The 17576-nt window shown below is 40.3% G+C and overlaps 1 protein-coding gene across 1 annotated transcript in view; it reads left to right on the top strand.

The window, feature by feature from the left end:
* The window catches only part of LOC133536415 (voltage-dependent N-type calcium channel subunit alpha-1B-like), a 446201-nt gene that overhangs the window by 415198 nt on the left and 13427 nt on the right, over positions 1 to 17576 (top strand). Inside the window, exons 45-47 of the mRNA XM_061876915.1 lie at positions 1951 to 1989; positions 10750 to 10996; positions 16211 to 16428. Of these exons, the coding sequence (XP_061732899.1) occupies positions 1951 to 1989; positions 10750 to 10996; positions 16211 to 16428 (504 nt within the window). The remainder of the gene's footprint in view (positions 1 to 1950; positions 1990 to 10749; positions 10997 to 16210; positions 16429 to 17576) is intronic.

The following is a 17576-nucleotide window of genomic DNA, read 5'->3' as shown; positions in this document are numbered from 1 at the left end:
TGTCTAAGTGTCAAAGGTAGGTGTCCATCTCCCAATCTTCTGCACCTTCTCTTTCAAGGGTCTGAGCAGCCTCATTTCGAGGTGCTTGGCAAAGTTAATACTAATAAACATGAAAAAAAAAAAAAGACCACATTTAATTTTGAACATGGTGTTTGTTCCAGGATTTTGGTGAGTTGTTGACATAATGTGTTCCACTGCATGTTGATAAAAAACAGAATGGCTTCTCCTTACCTTTAACTTACAAACCCCGTTTCCATATTAGTTGGGAAATTGTGTTGGACTAAATATAAACGGAATACAACGATTTGCAAATAATTTTCAACCCATATTCAATTGAATGCACTACAAAGACAAGATATTTGATGTTCAAACTCATAAACTTTATTTTTTTTTGCAAATAATAATTAAATTAGAATTTCATGGCTACAACACGTGCCAAAGTAGTTGGGAAAGGGCATGTTCACCACTGTGTTACATCACCTTTTCTTTTAACAACACTCGAAAAACGTTTGGGGACTGAGGAAACTGATTGTTTAGGCTTTGAAAGTGGAATTCTTTCCCATTCTTGTTTTATGTGGAGCTTCAGTCGTTCAACAGTCCGGGGTCTCTGCTGTCGTATTTTAAACTTCATAATGCGCCACACATTTTCGATGGGAGACAGTTCTGGACTGCAGGCGGGCCAGGAAAGTACCCGCACTCTTCTTTTTTACGAAGCCACGCTGTTGTAACACGTGCTGAATGTGGCTTGGCATTGTCTTGCTGAAATAAGCAGGGGCGTCCATGAAAAAGACAGCACATAGATGGCAGCATATGTTGTTCAAAAACCTGTATGTACCTTTCAGCATTAATGGTGCCTTCATAGATGTGGAAGTTACCCATGCCTTGGATACTAATGCACTCCCTTACCATCACAGATGTTGGCTTTTGAACTTTGCGTCTATAACAGTCTGGATGGTTCGCTTGCCCTTTGGTCAGGATGACACAAAGTCGAGTATTTCAGAAAAAAAATTGAAATGTGGACTCTTCCGACCAATGAACACTTTTCCACTTTGCATCAGTCCATCTTAGATGATCTAGGGCCCAGAGAAGCCGGCGGCGTTTCTGGATGTTGTTGATAAATGGCTTTTGCTTTGCATAGTAGAGCTTTAACTTGCACTTACAGATGTAGCGACAAACTGTATTTAGTGACAGTGGTTTTCTGAAGTGTTCCTGAGCCCATGTGGTGATATCATTTAGAGATTGATGTCGGTTTTTGCTACCGTGCCGTCTGAGGGATCGAAGGTCACGGTCATTCAATGTTGGTTTCCGACCATGCCGCTTACGTGGAGTGATTTCTCCAGATTCTCTGAACCTTTTGATGATGTTATGGACCGTACATGTTGAAATCCCTAAATTTCTTGCAATTTCACTTTGAGAAACGTTGTTCTTAAACTGTTTGACTATTTTTCTTACGCAGTTGTGGACTAAGGGGTGTACCTCGCCTCATCCTTTCTTGTGAAAGACTGAGCATTTTTTTGGGAAGCTGTTTTTATACCAAATCATGGCACCCACCTGTTCCCAATTAGCCTGCACACCTGTGGGATGTTCCACATAAGTGTTTGATGAGCATTCCTCAACTTTATCAGTATTTATTGCCACCTTTCCCAACTTCTTTGCTGGCATCAAATTCTAAAGTTATTGATTATTTGCACAAAAAAAAAGGTTAATCAGTTTGAACATCAAATATGTTGTCTTTGTAGCATATTCAACCGAATATGGGTTGAAAATGATTAGCAAATCATTATATTCTGTTTATATTTACATCAAACACAATTTCCCAACTCATATGGAAACGGGGTTCGTAGGCAGTCTCTGCCCGCCTTTTTTTTTTTGTCTTGGCTTTTTTCTCCTAATTTTGATGCCCATTGCTAATATTTTGCCCACCTCCCTCTTGTGTGTGCTGTCTGATAGCGGAGCCACTCTCGCCACGCCCCTGGGACCCACCTGGCAGTATGTACCACCTGTTGTGCCACCTCTCTGTGCCTCTCCTTTCCAATGTCTGTCTTTGTGTCTCGTGAGCTTCTGTCATCTCAGCGTCTGTGCGCTCGTCCTGCTGTACGACGGCAGTACTGCATACAATTTGCATACATTATCCATACTGGGCTTGGATATGTTTGGCTCCTTGCGGCACTATCTGCAGCAACACACTTCTACTCTTTCAAACTCTGTGTGTGTGTGTGGTAGACCTGTAGTATGTAGTGTTCTTTGAATATTTTGGTATGATTGTCAGGTCTAAAACCTAAGAAAGTTCTCCTTTCTTGCCCAGAAAATGCAGTTCACTGTTGTTTTTTCTTGTCAAAGTCCATCTGTTTAAGTCAGGGGTGTCCATTGTGCGGGCCGGGGGCCATTTGCGGCCCGCAGGTCATTTTTTAACAGCCCCACGGCACATTTTGAAACTATGGTTGAAAAATGTTTAAAATGTAAAGAGTGATATAAAGGAGCAAACAAGAAAATGTTGCAATGTTTACTCTAATAATACAAAGCTGCCATGCAGGCTGTTTCTTTCTTTAACAAAATAATAATGAATCAAAATCAATGTCATTATGAATTATTGACCTGTTCAAGGCTCCAGTTACATTGGGGCAAAAAAAGTATTTAGTCAACCACCGATTCTGCAAGTTCTTCCACTTAAAATGATGACAGAGGTCTGTAATTTTCATCATAGGTACACTTCAACTGTGAGAGACAGAATGTGAAAAAAAAATCTAGGAATTCACATTGTAGGAATTTTTAATATTTTATTTGTAAATTATGGTGGAAAATAAGTATTTGGTCAACCATTCAAAGCTCTCACTGATGGAAGGAGGTTTTGGCTCAAAATCTCACGATACATGGCCCCATTCATTCTTTCCTTAACACGGATCAATCGTCCTGTCCCCTTAGCAGAAAAACAGCCCCAAAGCATGATGTTTCCACCCCCATGCTTCACAGTAGGTATGGTGTTCTTGGAATGCAACTCAGTATTCTTCTTCCTCCAAACAGGGTGAGTTGAGTTTATACCCAAAAGTTCTATTTTGGTTTCATCTGATCACATGACATTCATCCATGTATCTATTTTGGTATAAACTCAACTCGTCGTGTTTGGAGGAATAAGAATACTGAGTTGCATCCCAAGAACACCACACCTACTGTGAAGCATGGGGGTGGAAACATCATGCTTTGGGGCTGTTTTTGTGGTAAGGGGACAGGACGATTGTACGTGTTAAGGAAAGAATGAATGGGGCCGTGTATCGTGAGATTTTGAGCCAAAACCTCCTTCCATCAGCTTTGAATGGTTGGCCAAATACTTATTTTCCACCATAATTTACAAATAAATTCTTTAAAATTCCTGCAATGGGAATTCCTGGATTTTTTTTTCACATTCTGTCTCTCACAGTTGAAGTGTACCTATGATGAAAATTACAGACCTCTATCATCATTTTAAGTGGGATAACTTGCACAATCGGTGGCTGGCTAAATACTTTTTTGCCTCACTGTACGTCACGTAAAATTTTCCACTTTGAGATATTTTTGGGGGAAAATGTTGCATATATTGGGTTTGCCATATAAAAAAACTGAGCTGTTTTTTTAAAAGAAGGCCTAAAATGAACAAACAAAATACATAAACAATAATAAAACTTTTAATTGACGGATAGATCTGAATTTGATCTCGAGATTATTGTTTTAAAAGTAACCTGTAAAAAAATGTATAATTTCTTTTTTAACACTTTACTGAGTAGGACCCTTTTGGATCCCCAATCATTTTAGTGTGATTTGTTTTCAAGTGTCATTGCTCAAAAAATAATAATGAATTAAAATCAATGGTGTAATTAGTCATTGACTTTTTTAAGGCTCCAATTATTATATAATTTTAAATATTCCACTTGAAAAAAATATTGGGTGATAATATTGCATATTTAGTGTTTTCTTTGAAAAAAAGAGCATACAACTTAAATCTTTAAAATCATTATATAGACAGATGGACCTAATGTTGATCTGGAGATTTAAAACTTGAATAATAAGAAAACAAAATAATACTGAATAATGACACATTTTTATTACTTTTTGGACCAAAACCCTGAGTGGAAGCATAAATGTATATTGGTTATACATATAATGTATTGGTTTTTAAAAGAAAAAAAAATTCAAAATGGCCCCCGTTTGCTTTGATTTTTTAATCGGCTGCCCTAAGTGGAAAAAGTTTGGACATCCCTGGTTTAAGGCGTCGTATTATGATATATATATTTTTTCTACATTTAAAGAACTTCCACATAACCTGTAATGATGGTGATTTGTTCAAAATTGTGCATGGATTATACACTATATTGCCAAAAGTATTTGACACACATATGAACTTGAAGTGCCATACCATTCTTAACCCATAGGATTCAATATGATATCGGTCCACCTTTTGCAGCTATTACAGCTTCAAGTCTTCTGTGAAGGCTGTCCACAAGGTTGCAGAGTGTGTTTATAGGAATTTTTTGACCATTCTTCCAAAAGCGCATTGGTGAGGTCACACACTGATGTTGGCTCTCAGTCTCCGTTCTAATTCATCCCAAAAGGTGTTCTATCGGGTTCAGGTCAGGACTCTGTGCAGGCCAGTCAAGTTCATCCAACACCAGAGTCTGTCATCCATGTATTTATGGACCTTGCTTTGTGCACTGGTGCACAGTCATGTTGGAAGGGGAAGGGGCCCGCTCCAAACTGTCCCTACAAGTTTGGGAGCATGGAATGTCCAAAAAATTTTGGTATCCTGGAGCAATCCAAGCCCAACTCCTGAAAAACAACCCCACACCATAATTCCCCCTCCATCCAATTTCACAATGCAGTCCCAAATGTACCGTCCTCCTGGCAACCTCCGAACCCAGACTCGTCTATCAGATTGCCAGATGTAAAAGAGTAATAATTGGAAGGTCACATGAAGTTTGGAGCTCTGTAGCAACTGACTGTGCAGAAAGTCGGCGACCACTTTGCACTATGCACTTCAGCATCCGCTGACCCCTCTCTGTCCGTTTACGTGGCCTACCACTTGGTGGCTGAGTTGCTGTTGTTCCCAAACTCTTCCAATTTCTTATAATAAAGCCGACAGTTGACTTTGGAATATTTTGAAGCGAGGAAACTTCACGACTGGATTTGTTGCACAGGTGGCATCCAATGACAGTTCCATGCTGGAAATCACTGAAAGCGGCCCAATCTTTCCCAATAGTTTGTAGAAACAGTCTCCATGCCTGATTGCTTGATTTTATACACTCGATTCTGATCATTTGGATGGGTGGCCAAATACTTTTGGCAATAAAGTGTATTTTACAGACCATCGTTAATCAAGCTAAATTCTGACTTTCTCTTCAGAATGCGCCGGTCTTATTCACATGCCTCCACTTTGACTGTGTCTTCTCCCCAACAGCCGTGTTGCAGTTTTTAGCGCATCTATAGTCAGTCCACTGACAGATATAAAGTTGAATTATACGCTTCTTTTTATTCAAAAATGGTAACAGCAGAATATTTTAGCATGCATGTGCATGTACGAGCCAGTCTGCCCCACAACAAAAGGTTAGAGAAAATGAAGGAATGTATTGTTTATTTTTTATGTAATTCCAAGCAATGGCGTGCTTTGCTGTTGCGTAGCTGCGATTTTCTCACAGCCTGTAGTCTACCATCTTTACCTTTTGTAAAGGACTTGACAAAAATACAAGAAAAAGACCAAACTTGAGTTATTTTTGGAGGACATTTAGATGTTAAATGGCTGTCCAAATTTCCACAAGTAACAGGTTTCTGGATTTCTTGTATTGGAGATTAAATAACACATTTTACAGTATATGCAAGCCAAATTAATCAGATACTTGTTTTGCATATGGTACACTTGTAATTTTGCATAAACCCTCTCAATGTGACTATGTTTTCCTATGCGTACTATTGTCCTACTTAGTGTACCTACAGTCGTGGTCAAAAGTATACATACACTTGTAAAGAACATAATGTCATGGCTGTCTTGAGTTTCCTTTAATTTCTACAACTCTTATTTTTTTGTGATAGAGTGATTGGAGCACATACTTGTTGGTCACAAAAAACATGCATGATGTTTGGTTCTTTTATGAATTTATTATGGGTCTACTGAAAATGTGACCAAAACTGCTGGCACAAAAGTATATATATACAGCAATGTTAATATTTGGCAAGTTTCACTGCAATAAGGCGCTTTTGGTAGCCATCCACAAGCTTCTGGTTGAATTTTTGACCACTCCTCTTGACAAAATTGGTGCGGTTCAGCTAAATGTGTGGGTTTTATGACATGGACTTGTTTCTTCGGCATTGTCCACAAGTTTAAGGTAGTTAGGTAGGTAGGTCTTTGTTGTCATTGCAACAAGTACAACAAAATTTTTGTTTACAGCACAAACCCGTTCAAGATTAGACAAAGAAACAGTGTACAGGGTTACAGAACAGGAACGCTGATGGGTCGCCACGAGGCGCCCCGTAAAAGATGGGGAAAAGGTAAAACGATGGGGAAGAAAATGAGTAAAAAAATACAATCTAGACTGGGCTCCTAATGGGGCCGAGTCTGGAGTGGAAAAAAACCTCCGTGCAATGCACACATAAACACGTTACATTTAATCACGAGGGGCGGGGAGTTGGGGCCCTGGAAGGCAACAGCTGCTTTGAAGCGCTGCCAACCAACCATCACCCCAAGAGGAAAAAGCTGTGGTAAAGGCGTGTGGTGGGTGTGTGTGCGTGTATTCCCACTTGTCTTGGGTGTGATGATGTATTGTTTTTTAGACTGAGGCCGATCTGCAAAATTTCGGCTCCAGGTGTCGTTGAGGAGGGAGGGAGGTCAGAAGCGTCAGGACTTTGGGAAGGTCATTCTAAAACCTTAATTCTTGCCTGTTTTAGCCATTCCTTTACCAATTTTGATGTGTGTTTGGGGTCATTGTCCTGTTGGAACACCCAAGTGCGCCCAAGACCCAACCTCCGGGCTGATGATTTTAGGTTGTCCTGAAGAATTTGGATATAATCCTCATTTTTCATTGTCCCATTTACGTTCTGCACAGTTGGGTGTTCCATTGATTGATTGATTGTTTTATTGAAACTTTTATTAGTAGATTGCACAGTACAGTACATATTCCGTACAATTGACCACTAAATAATATCACCCAAATAAGTTCAACTACTTTGGTCTACGGGGTCCACGTTAATCAATTCATGGTAAAGGGCAACAGGACACGTCAAAAGTGGGAAAGGAATGGCTAAATCCGGCTATAATTAAGGTTTTAAAATGGCCTTCCAAAACTCCTGACTTAAACGTGTGGACAATGCTGAAGAAACAAGTCCATGTCAGAAAACCAACACATTTAGCTGAACCGCACCAATTTTGTCAAGATGAGTGGTCAATAATTCAAGCTTGTGGATGGCTTCTAAAAGCGCCTTATTGCAGTAAAACCAAATATTTCTGTATTTTTACTTTTGACCCAGCAGATTTAGTCACATTTTCATAATAAATTCATAAAAGAACCAAACTTCACAAATGTTTTTTGTGACCAACAAGTATGTGCTCCAATCACTCTATCACAAAAAAATAAGAGTTGTAGAAAATATTGGAAACTCAAGACAGCCATGACATTATTTTCTTTAAATGGTAAATGGATTATACTTGTATAGCGCTTTTTTTTAAGGAACTCAAAGCGCTTTGACACTATTTCTACATTCACCCATTCACACACACATTCCAACACTGATGTCTGGACCTGCCATGCAAGGCGCTAACCAGGACCCATCAGGAGCAAGGGTGAAGTGTTTTGCTCAAGGACACAATGGCCGCGACTAGGATGGTAGAAGGTGGGGATTGAACCAGGAACCCTCAGGTTGCTGGCACAGCCACTCTCCCATCCGCGCCACATCGTCCCCTACAAGTGTATGGCAACTTTTGACCACGACTCTACTAGTTGCACATAAAATTGCAAAACCAACCGAAATCTACCAGTAAAAAAATGTAAAACGTAATAATAAAATAATCGAAAAATACCTATTTTTTTAGGTTTCTGTGACTTGAAGTGATGTTCTGATCCATTTGAATATTGTGTGAAGTTCACATTTTTTTGTATCACAAACTCCCCTTTGATATCAAACGGTTCAAACCATTCCCTCATTAAAGATTCTGATAAAAATAGGTGTGCTGCTAGTAGCCCAAAAGTGTGTACTACTAGAACAGGGGTCGGCAACCTTTACCACTCAAAGAGCTATTTTGACCCGTTTCACAAAATAAAGAAAAGAATGGGAGCCACAAAACTCTTGAAATTTATAATGAAATAACCCTGCATACAGGTTTTTTTTGTTGCTTTGTGCTATGTATAAACCGGGCGTCTCAGAATGTAGCCCGGAAGAGTTAGGGTTGCATGGGATTCTGGGTATTTGTTCTGTTGTGTTTGTGTTGTGTTACAGTGCTGGTGTTTTCCCGAAATGTGTTTGTCATTCTTGTTTGGTGTGGGTTCACAGCGTGGCGCATATTTGTAACATTGTTAAAGTTGTTTAAACGGGCACCCTCAGTGTGACCTGTATGGCTGTTGAACAAGTATGCCTTGCAGTCACTTACGTGTGTCTGCAGAAGCCACATACAACATGTGACTTGGCTGGCAAGCTGGTCGTACAAGTTGTAGAGGGCACTAAAGACACTGCCATCATACCACGGCTTTATTATTGTTGTTTGGTGCTTCTCAGCAGACGTCCGAGAGAAAAGTTCCTCTGTGCTTCGTGAGGGTTGGCAAGAGAGATGCTATTAAGGGGCATTCACATAAAAATCGCAGGCCGCACTAACATAAAATTTTCAGATTTAATTGCAGACAGTGTGTCTGAGACCCCTGGTTTATACATAGCACAAAGCAGGAAAAAAAACTATGTATACAGTGTTATTTCATTATAAATTTCAAGAGTTTTGTGGCTCCCATTGTTTTCTTTATTTTGTGAAGCGGGTCAAAATAGCTCTTTGAGTGGTAAGTTGTGAGGGTCGTGATATAAAGAACTTTAACACTCTTACTAATATGCGCCACACCGCGAACCCACACCAAACAAGATTGACGAACACATTTCGGGAAAACACCAGCACTGTAACACAACATAAACACAACAGAACAAATACCCAGAATCCCATGCAACCCTAACTATTCCGGGATACATTATACACCCCCGCCACACCGCCCCCTCCTGCGTCGGTTGAGGTGGGCGGGGTTTGGTTGTAACGGGGGTGTATAATGTAGCCCGGAATACTTAAGGTTGCATGGGATTCTGGGTATTTGTTCTGTTGTGTTTATGATGTGTTACAGTTGAGATGTTTTCCCGAAATGTGGTTGTCATTCTTGTTTGGTGTGGGTTCACAGTGTGGCGCATATTAGTAAGAGTGTTATAGTTGTTTATATCACAACCCTCAGTGTAACCTGTATGGCTGGTGACCAAGTTTCGCTGTCAGTCACTTAAGTATGATAGAAGAGGCTTCATACAACACGTGACCTGCCGGCGCGCACATAGTGTTGTGTAAAAGCGGGCACAATGACATGTTTTTGTCACACCTCATGTTTTGTTTTGTCATGTTATGTTTTGATTTTGGAAATTCAGTCACGTTTTGCACTTCCTGGTTTTGTTTGTTTCCATGCCAACCTATTAGTTTCCACCTGGTCCCCTTAAGTCGCGCCCCGATCCTCAGCCTCTCACACCTGTTTTCTATTACCACAGCCAGTACTTAAGTCATTTGCTTTCTGTTCATCATTCTGGGAACTTTGCTATTTGCATTCTACTTCATGCCTTCACGATTACCTGCTACGCACCCTGCCATCCATGCCCCTTGTTTCGGTCACAGTAAGTGTTTTTGTTTTAGTTGTTCATAGTCCTGCCACAGTGCAAGTTTAAGTTTATAGTTTATCGTCTTTCATGCCATCGAGCAGGTGTTTTGTTTTCCTGTTTGTATTTTTGTTGCCAAGTTTTTGTACCTCTTTGTGAGCGCCCTTAGTTCGATTATTTTTGTATTTACGCACCCTGCTATCCATGCCCCTTGTTTCGGTCACAGTAAGTGTTTTTGTTTTAGTTGTTCATAGTTCTGCCACAGTGCAAGTTTAAGTTTATAGTTTATCGTCTTTCATGCCATCGAGCAGGTGTTTTGTTTTCCTGTTTGTATTTTTGTCGCCAACTTTTTGTACCTCTTTGTGAGTGCCCTTAGTTCGATTATTTTTGTATTTAGTATTCAAATAAACCATGTACTTACACTCTCGTTTGGCTCGTCCCGTATCCTCTCTGCATCGAAGGAGTAAACCAAATCCAAGTCCAAGCCTGACAGTTTTAGAGGACGTTTTGGGAATTGCCATCACGGCCCGCCCTCAATGTTGCTGTCCGGATGAAAATCGGAGTATAGTTAGCCCAGGCAATTTTTGGGAAAGGCACTGACATTGGAAACCATCCGGAAAAATCAGGGGGGGTCGGTAAGCATGCAGCTGAGCCACACTGGAGCGATCAAAGAGCCGCGGGTTGCCGAGCCCTGTACTAAAACTTCTAGTAGTACACAGGTGTGTCATTGAAAATACAAAGTTCTGCATTTGGACCAGAGCAGTCCTTAGAAACTCGTCTCCCATCCTGTGTGTGCTGTGACTTTTTTCGACGGTTCTAGTCCGAGGGCTTTGGGTCAGACGCTCATCCCATGAACCACGACTCTAACTTCCCTTTACCCCTCCCGTCTGCTTCTCCTTCGGTTCCCAGCCGATCGTTGACCTCAGTCCCATAAGACGCTCCGCTTCCTCGTTGACCCCGCAGTACAAGCAGGAGGCGGGTCTGAAGGAATACCACTTGACGCGGCCGGCGACCAGGCCCGCTCCGGGCCAGGCCCAGGACCGAGCGCATCACCATCACCACCACCACCGCTGCCACAGACGCAGGGACAAAGACAAAGACAAAAAGCAGAAGTCTCTGGACAGAGGGACGTCAGTGCAGCAACCGAGTGCAGTGGGTAAGACAAAAACAATTCTAAAAAAATGTTTCTTTGCTTGTGACTTTTAATATCTCGATATTTTTAGGCCATGTCATGATACACGATGTATATCTCGATATTTTGCCTTAGCCTTAAAGGCCTACTAAAATTTGATTTTCTTATAGCAGATCCATTCTATGTGTCATACTTGATCATTTCGCGATATTGCCAAATATCGCGAAATGTGTTCGTTTGACATCTCTGTTCCATAGTAAAGCTTCACCGTCATCTTTCGGGAATGTAAACAAGGAAACACCGGCTGTGTTTGTGTTGCTAAAAGCGGCCGCAATACACCGCTTCCCACCTACAACTTTCTTCTTTGACGTCTCCATTATTCATTGAACAAATTGCAAAAGATTCAGCAACACAGATGTCTATAATACTGTGGAATTATGCGATCAAAACAGACATATTATAGCTGGGAACGGTGCTGGAACAAAATGTCCTATACAATGCGTGACGTCACGCGGACGCGTCATCATACCGCGACATTTCAGCAGGATATTTAAAATTGCAATTTAGTAAACTAAATCGCCCGTATTGGCATGTGTTGCAATGTTAATATTTCATCATTGATATATAAACCATCAGACTGCGTGGTCGGTAGTAGTGGGTTTCAGTAGGCCTTTAAATGAACACTTGATACATATAATCGCAGCAGTATGATGATTCTATGTGTCTACTTTAAAACATTCTTGTTCATACTGCATTAATATAAGCTCATTTTAAACTTTCATGCAGAGAGAGAAACCACAACTAAGTCAATTTACAAAAACTGTATTTATTAAACAGTTATTAAGCCGTGGCACAAACATTCATGTCATTTCAAAACAGAAAGTGCAAGATTGTCAGAGACATTTTAAAACAAGCTATAAGTGCACTTTTGTGCATGATGTCACTAAGATGACATATCAAAACAACGCAAAATTAAAGTGCACTTTTTGTACAGAACGCCACTACAATAGTTTAAAACAAATAAATACACTTTTGTGCATGATGTCACACAAGATATTTCAATAAGTGTCAAATAAAAATGCGCTGCATGATAGGAAATCAAATAGTGTATGTCCTTCGCTATGTGGTAGGTTCCTGTGGACGTTAACTTTTGTTGTTAACAATTTTTTTGATCTGCATTTTGATGGTGTGGTCGTGTGGCACCGAATGGAGATGTTGACATGCGGAGTAAGCACTCTTTATTCTCTAGCAGGTGACTTTTAAAATGATGCTACTTATTATCAGTAATACTACTTTTTGTAGCAACGCTTTTGCCGCACACTTGACAAATTACCGTTGTCTGTTCGACATTGTGATGGACTCTCACCATGGACCACCAAAGATGGACATTTCATCATATTTCAAAGTCTTTTTAATTTCTTTTAAAATTTTTGTACTGGAAAATCTAAAAGAAATAATGATTTGCCTTTGTTAGAAATATAGCTTGGTCCAGTTTGTTATTGATTCTAACAAAGTGCAGATTGGATTTTAACCTATTTAAAACATGTCTTCAAAATTCTAAAATTAATCTTAATCAGAAAAAATTACTAAAGATGTTCCATAAATTCTTTTTTTAATTTTATTAAAAGGATTCAAAAATAGCTAAGTTTTCTCTTCTTTTTTTCGGTTGAATTTTGAATTTTAAAGAGTCGAAATTGAAGATAAACTATGTTTCAAAATTGAATTTTCATTTTTTTCCTGTTTTCTCCTCCTTTAAACCATTCAAATAAGTGTTTTATTTTATCATTTATCCTCTACAAAAAAAACTTTCATAAAAGGAAAAAAAATGTTCGACGGAATGACAGACGGAAATAGCCATTTTTTAAAATATATATATAGATTTATTTTTTAAAGGTAAATTGAGCAAATTTGTTATTTCTGGCAATTTATTTAAGTGTGTATCAAACTGGTAGCCCTTCGCATTAATCAGTACCCAAGACGTATCTCTTGGTTTCAAAAAGGTTGGTTACCCCTGACATAGAGCAACAATGTAAATATGCCAGTCACATTGACAAGGACATTAACTCGGAACTGCAGATTCCCGAGATGATCATCATTGTTACGCATCAAGAGTTTATTTACATTTTCCCATTTCCATTTGCCCCTTTAATTTGTCAAGACGTGGACATTTGGTGCGGTTTGTTTCCCCGTGGGGCAAAGCGAATGAACCGGACACGACGGTAAGGTAATGACATCTCTTAATTAATCTATCAAGAAGTGAAAACAAAAGGCGCTCACAGCAAAGGTACAAAACTTGGCTAAGAAAACAAAAACTATCTCTATAACGTAAACTATGGACATGAAAACATGGAACTAAAAAACTCACTAAACTGTGGCTTGAATAAACAAAAAACTTACTTTCCTGGCCCGCCTGCTGTCCAGACCTGTCTCCCATGGAAAATGTGTGGCGCATTATGAAGCATAAAATATGACAGCGGAGACCCCGGACTGTTGAACGACTGAAGCTCTACATAAAACAAGAATTGGAAAGAATTCCGCTTTCAAAGCTTCAACAATTAGTTTCCTCAGTTCCCAAACGTTTATTGAGTGTTGTTAAAAGAAAAGATGATGTAACACAGTGGTGAACATGCCCTTTCCCAACTACTTTGGCACATGTTGCAGCCATGAAATTCTAATTTCATTATTATTTGCAAAATAAAAAACAAAGTTTATGAGTTTGAACATCAAATATATTGTCTTTGTAGTGCATTCAATTGAATATGGGTTGAAAATGATTTGCAAATCAGTGTATTCCATTTATATTTACATCTAACACAATTTCCCAACTCATATGGAAACGGGGTTTGTACAATAGTGCCGGTTGATCAAAAAAGACTTGATGAATTGTTACACCTTGTTGTTTTTGCTTCGTCTACACAAGAAACAAACAAATTTTGCTTCGACTGTTAAGGTTTATGTTTGAGCGCCTCTCAGAGAATTCCACTGGCCAAAATGTGCAGGAAAGTTGTGGTCATTGGACAAAGTTGCAAAGCCGTGCATCATTTGTGAAGAGTGGTTGAATTTGCATTAATTAAAATCGATGGCGATGGCACAGATTCCTTGAGGGAAGGAATGTTGTGTGGTCTGCTTTTTTCCCCCCCACACATGTTAAGTCACTTTAAATATGACACATGTATATCATACTGTAGTTCCCATGCAACACTGCTTTCCTCTGGGACACCAACATGGATGTTAAAATCATCAACAATCATCACACCGTCAAATTTAACACGCTTTGAGATGGAGAACATACTGTACATTTAGGACATTTAGGAAAAAGCACATGAGAAGTTTTTTGGTTTCATAGGCTGGTAACGTAAGACTTCAACTGCCAGTTATAGGGAGTCATTGTTATGATCCGCTGCCCGGACCATATGTTGTTTGGATTTTTGAGTTTGTTTGTGCACTTCCTTGTTTGCTCTTTGGCAAACTCTGATGTGGCTCAGCTGCATAATCGCCGGCCCCCCCGATTATTTCGGAAGGTTTCCGGATTTCGGTGCCTCTCCCGAAAATCACCCGGGTCTAACATTCTCTGATTTTCAACCGGACTACATTATTGAGGGCGTGCCGTGATGGCTATACTTTAAACGGCCTCTACAACACGTCATCGCCCCCGCTTTTACACCATGCTATCTGCGTGGCGGCCGGTCGCATGCATTTTGCTGCTTCTGTCATCACACGTAAGAGGATGCAAGGCATAGTTGGTCAACAGCCATACAGGTTACACTGAAGGTTGTGATATAAACAACTTTAACACTCTTACTAATATGCGCCACACTGTGAACCCACACCAAACAAAAATGACAAACACATTTCGGGTGAACATCCTCACTGTAATACAACATAAACTCAACAGAACAAATACCCAGAATCCCATGCATCCCTAACTCTTCCTGGCTACATTATACAACCCCGCTAGTACCAAACCCCGCCCACCTCAACCGACGCACGGAGGGGGGCAGAGGGGGATGTTTGGTCCTAGCGGGGGTGTATAATGTAGAGAGGCCCGTCCATAAAACAATCACCATACTCGAAGCGTAGTGACGCAGTCTTGTTGCTTCACAAGTTTCAAGCGGTTTGTAAAATCAATATGGATTTTTGGTGGGAGTGCAGTTGCCAACCGAGACAGTTTTGAAGTACCGTGTTTTCCGGACTATAAGGCCCACTTAAAATCTTTTTTTTTTTCCTCAAAACTTGACAGTGTGCCTAATGTAGGGAATACGCTTTGTTGAGCTTACCCACCTCGCAGCAATTTTATTTGGTATATAGTGTAATAATAAGTGTCACCGGTAGATGGCAGTCAAACATAAAAGACAAGTGTAGGGTGCACCGTTTGATGTGCTTCAACATACGAGTATTATTATGGTGCGTGTATAAAGAAAGACATATTATCTGGCATTTTGTTTCGCAATATTATGCAAAAGCAACTTTTCTTTCCTTCTAGTACCTGCTGATCTGTATTTGGGGTCTGCATAAATCCTGAAAAATTGCGCGCCAACGCCGTAGTCGATACGCTTCTTCTTTTTCTCCATCTTCTTGTCATGTGGGATTCATCCTCCGCTGTTGCCATTTCTAATATAAATTAGTGTAAAGTTCTTGCTTATATCTGTCAGTAAACTCGCCATGAAAGCGCTAAAACATACCGGTGTAGTGAGTTTCCATTATTCACCCGAGGAACTTTAGATGGTTTTTCACGGGACAAAATTCCAGCATTGTTGTTGTTTCCGTATGAGGAGACGCTGCTCCTTTATTGATTTAAGTAAAGTGTGGATGTCATTAAAACAGTTAGCTCCATCTTTTGACACTTCTTCCACTCCCGTCCTTGCACGCTACACCGCTACAACAAAGATGACGGGGAGAAGACGCCGTTGGTGTGGCATAAAGCACGTTTTTCTGTGGCAGCGTCGGAGAGAGTTGTACATGTAAACAAACTTTTGAGTCACAGTCCACACAACGGTGAGTTCAAGGGCCGCGGAAATTAGTAGGACATTACGTCGCTCGCCAAACACTCTCATCAGTGAAGCATATACACAAACATATTAAACAGTGGGCTTTGTAACAATTAGGAAGGTTTATGTCGTGTTTGTTTGTCCTCGACAGAAACCCTATTACAACAAAACATATATTTTTCATATTTTTCAAAGTTCAAACCCCATGTGTTTTGTACAATATAGTCATGAAATGCTTATTTCTCCTTAGGCTCCTTCACCGACCCTCCAGCTGAGGGCTTGTCCAGGGAACGGGCAAGGGAGCGGGATCGCAGTCGCCACCACGAGAGGAGACATCACTCCTCTGCAGGGGAGCAACGCTACTACTCAGAGCGTTACAGCTGCAGGGAGACGAGCCACGCCAAGTCAGCCAGTCCAAGCCGATCCACATCTCCAGGAGAAGCACAGGACACTGCTGTCCTTAAACAAGTGAGTCTTTTCAGTGACATTTATAATAGGGGTCTTTAACCTTTTCCAGGATCCCCAAACTACTGGTGTAGACAAAGCCTTAATGTCTTGTGCCTTCTGGGAAGCCAATAAAATATAAATAAAACAGGAAAATTAATGTAATGACCCCACCTCATCGCAGTACTGTACAAGCCTCGTTTCCATGTGAGTTGGGAAATTGTGTTAGATGTAAATATAAACGGAATACAATGATTTGCAAATCTTTTTTCAACCCATATTCACTTGAATATGCTACAAAGACAAATAATCATTAACTTTAGAATTTGTTGCCAGCAACACGTGCCAAAGAAGCTGTGAAAGGTGGCAATAAATACTGATAAAGTTGAGGAATTCTCATCAAACACTTATTTGGAACATCCCACGGGTGTGCAGGCTAATTGGGAACAGGTTCGTGACATGATTGGGTATAAAAACAGCTCCCCAAAAAGCACTCAGTCTTAGACAAAAAAGGATGGGGTGAGGTACACCCCTTTGTCCACAACTGTGTGAGCAAATAGTCAAACAGTTTCAGAACAACGTTTCTCAAAGTGCAATTGCAAGAAATGTACGGATTTCAACATCTACGGTCCATAATATCATCAAAAGGTTCAGAGAATCTGGAGAAATCACTCCATGGCCGGAAACCAACATTGAATGACCGTGACCTTCGATCACTCAGACGGCACTGTAGCAAAAACCGACATCAATCTCTAAGTGATATCACCACATGGGCTCCGAAACACTTCATAAAACCACTGTCACTAAATACAGTTCGACGCTACATCTGTAAGTGCAAGTTAAAGCTCTACTATGCAAAGCGAAAGTCATTTATCAACAACATCCAGAAACGCCGCCGGCTTCTCTGGGGCCAAGATCATCTAAGATGAACTGATTCAAAGTGGAAAAGTGTTCTGTGGTCCGCGAGTTCACATTTCAATTTTTTTCTGGGAATATTTGACATCGTGTCATCCGGAACAAAGGTGAAGCGAACCATCCAGACTGTTATCGAACCAATGTTCAAACATATGCTGCCATCTTTTTCATGGACGCCCTTGCTTATTTCAGCAAGACAATGCCAAGTCACATTCAGCACGTGTTACAACAGCGTGGCTTCGTAAAAAAAAGAGTGT

Source organism: Nerophis ophidion, linkage group LG17, assembly GCF_033978795.1.
Source record: "Nerophis ophidion isolate RoL-2023_Sa linkage group LG17, RoL_Noph_v1.0, whole genome shotgun sequence".
Taxonomy (NCBI): Eukaryota; Metazoa; Chordata; class Actinopteri; order Syngnathiformes; family Syngnathidae; genus Nerophis; species Nerophis ophidion.
This window is presented reverse-complemented; position numbering and strand designations above follow the sequence as displayed.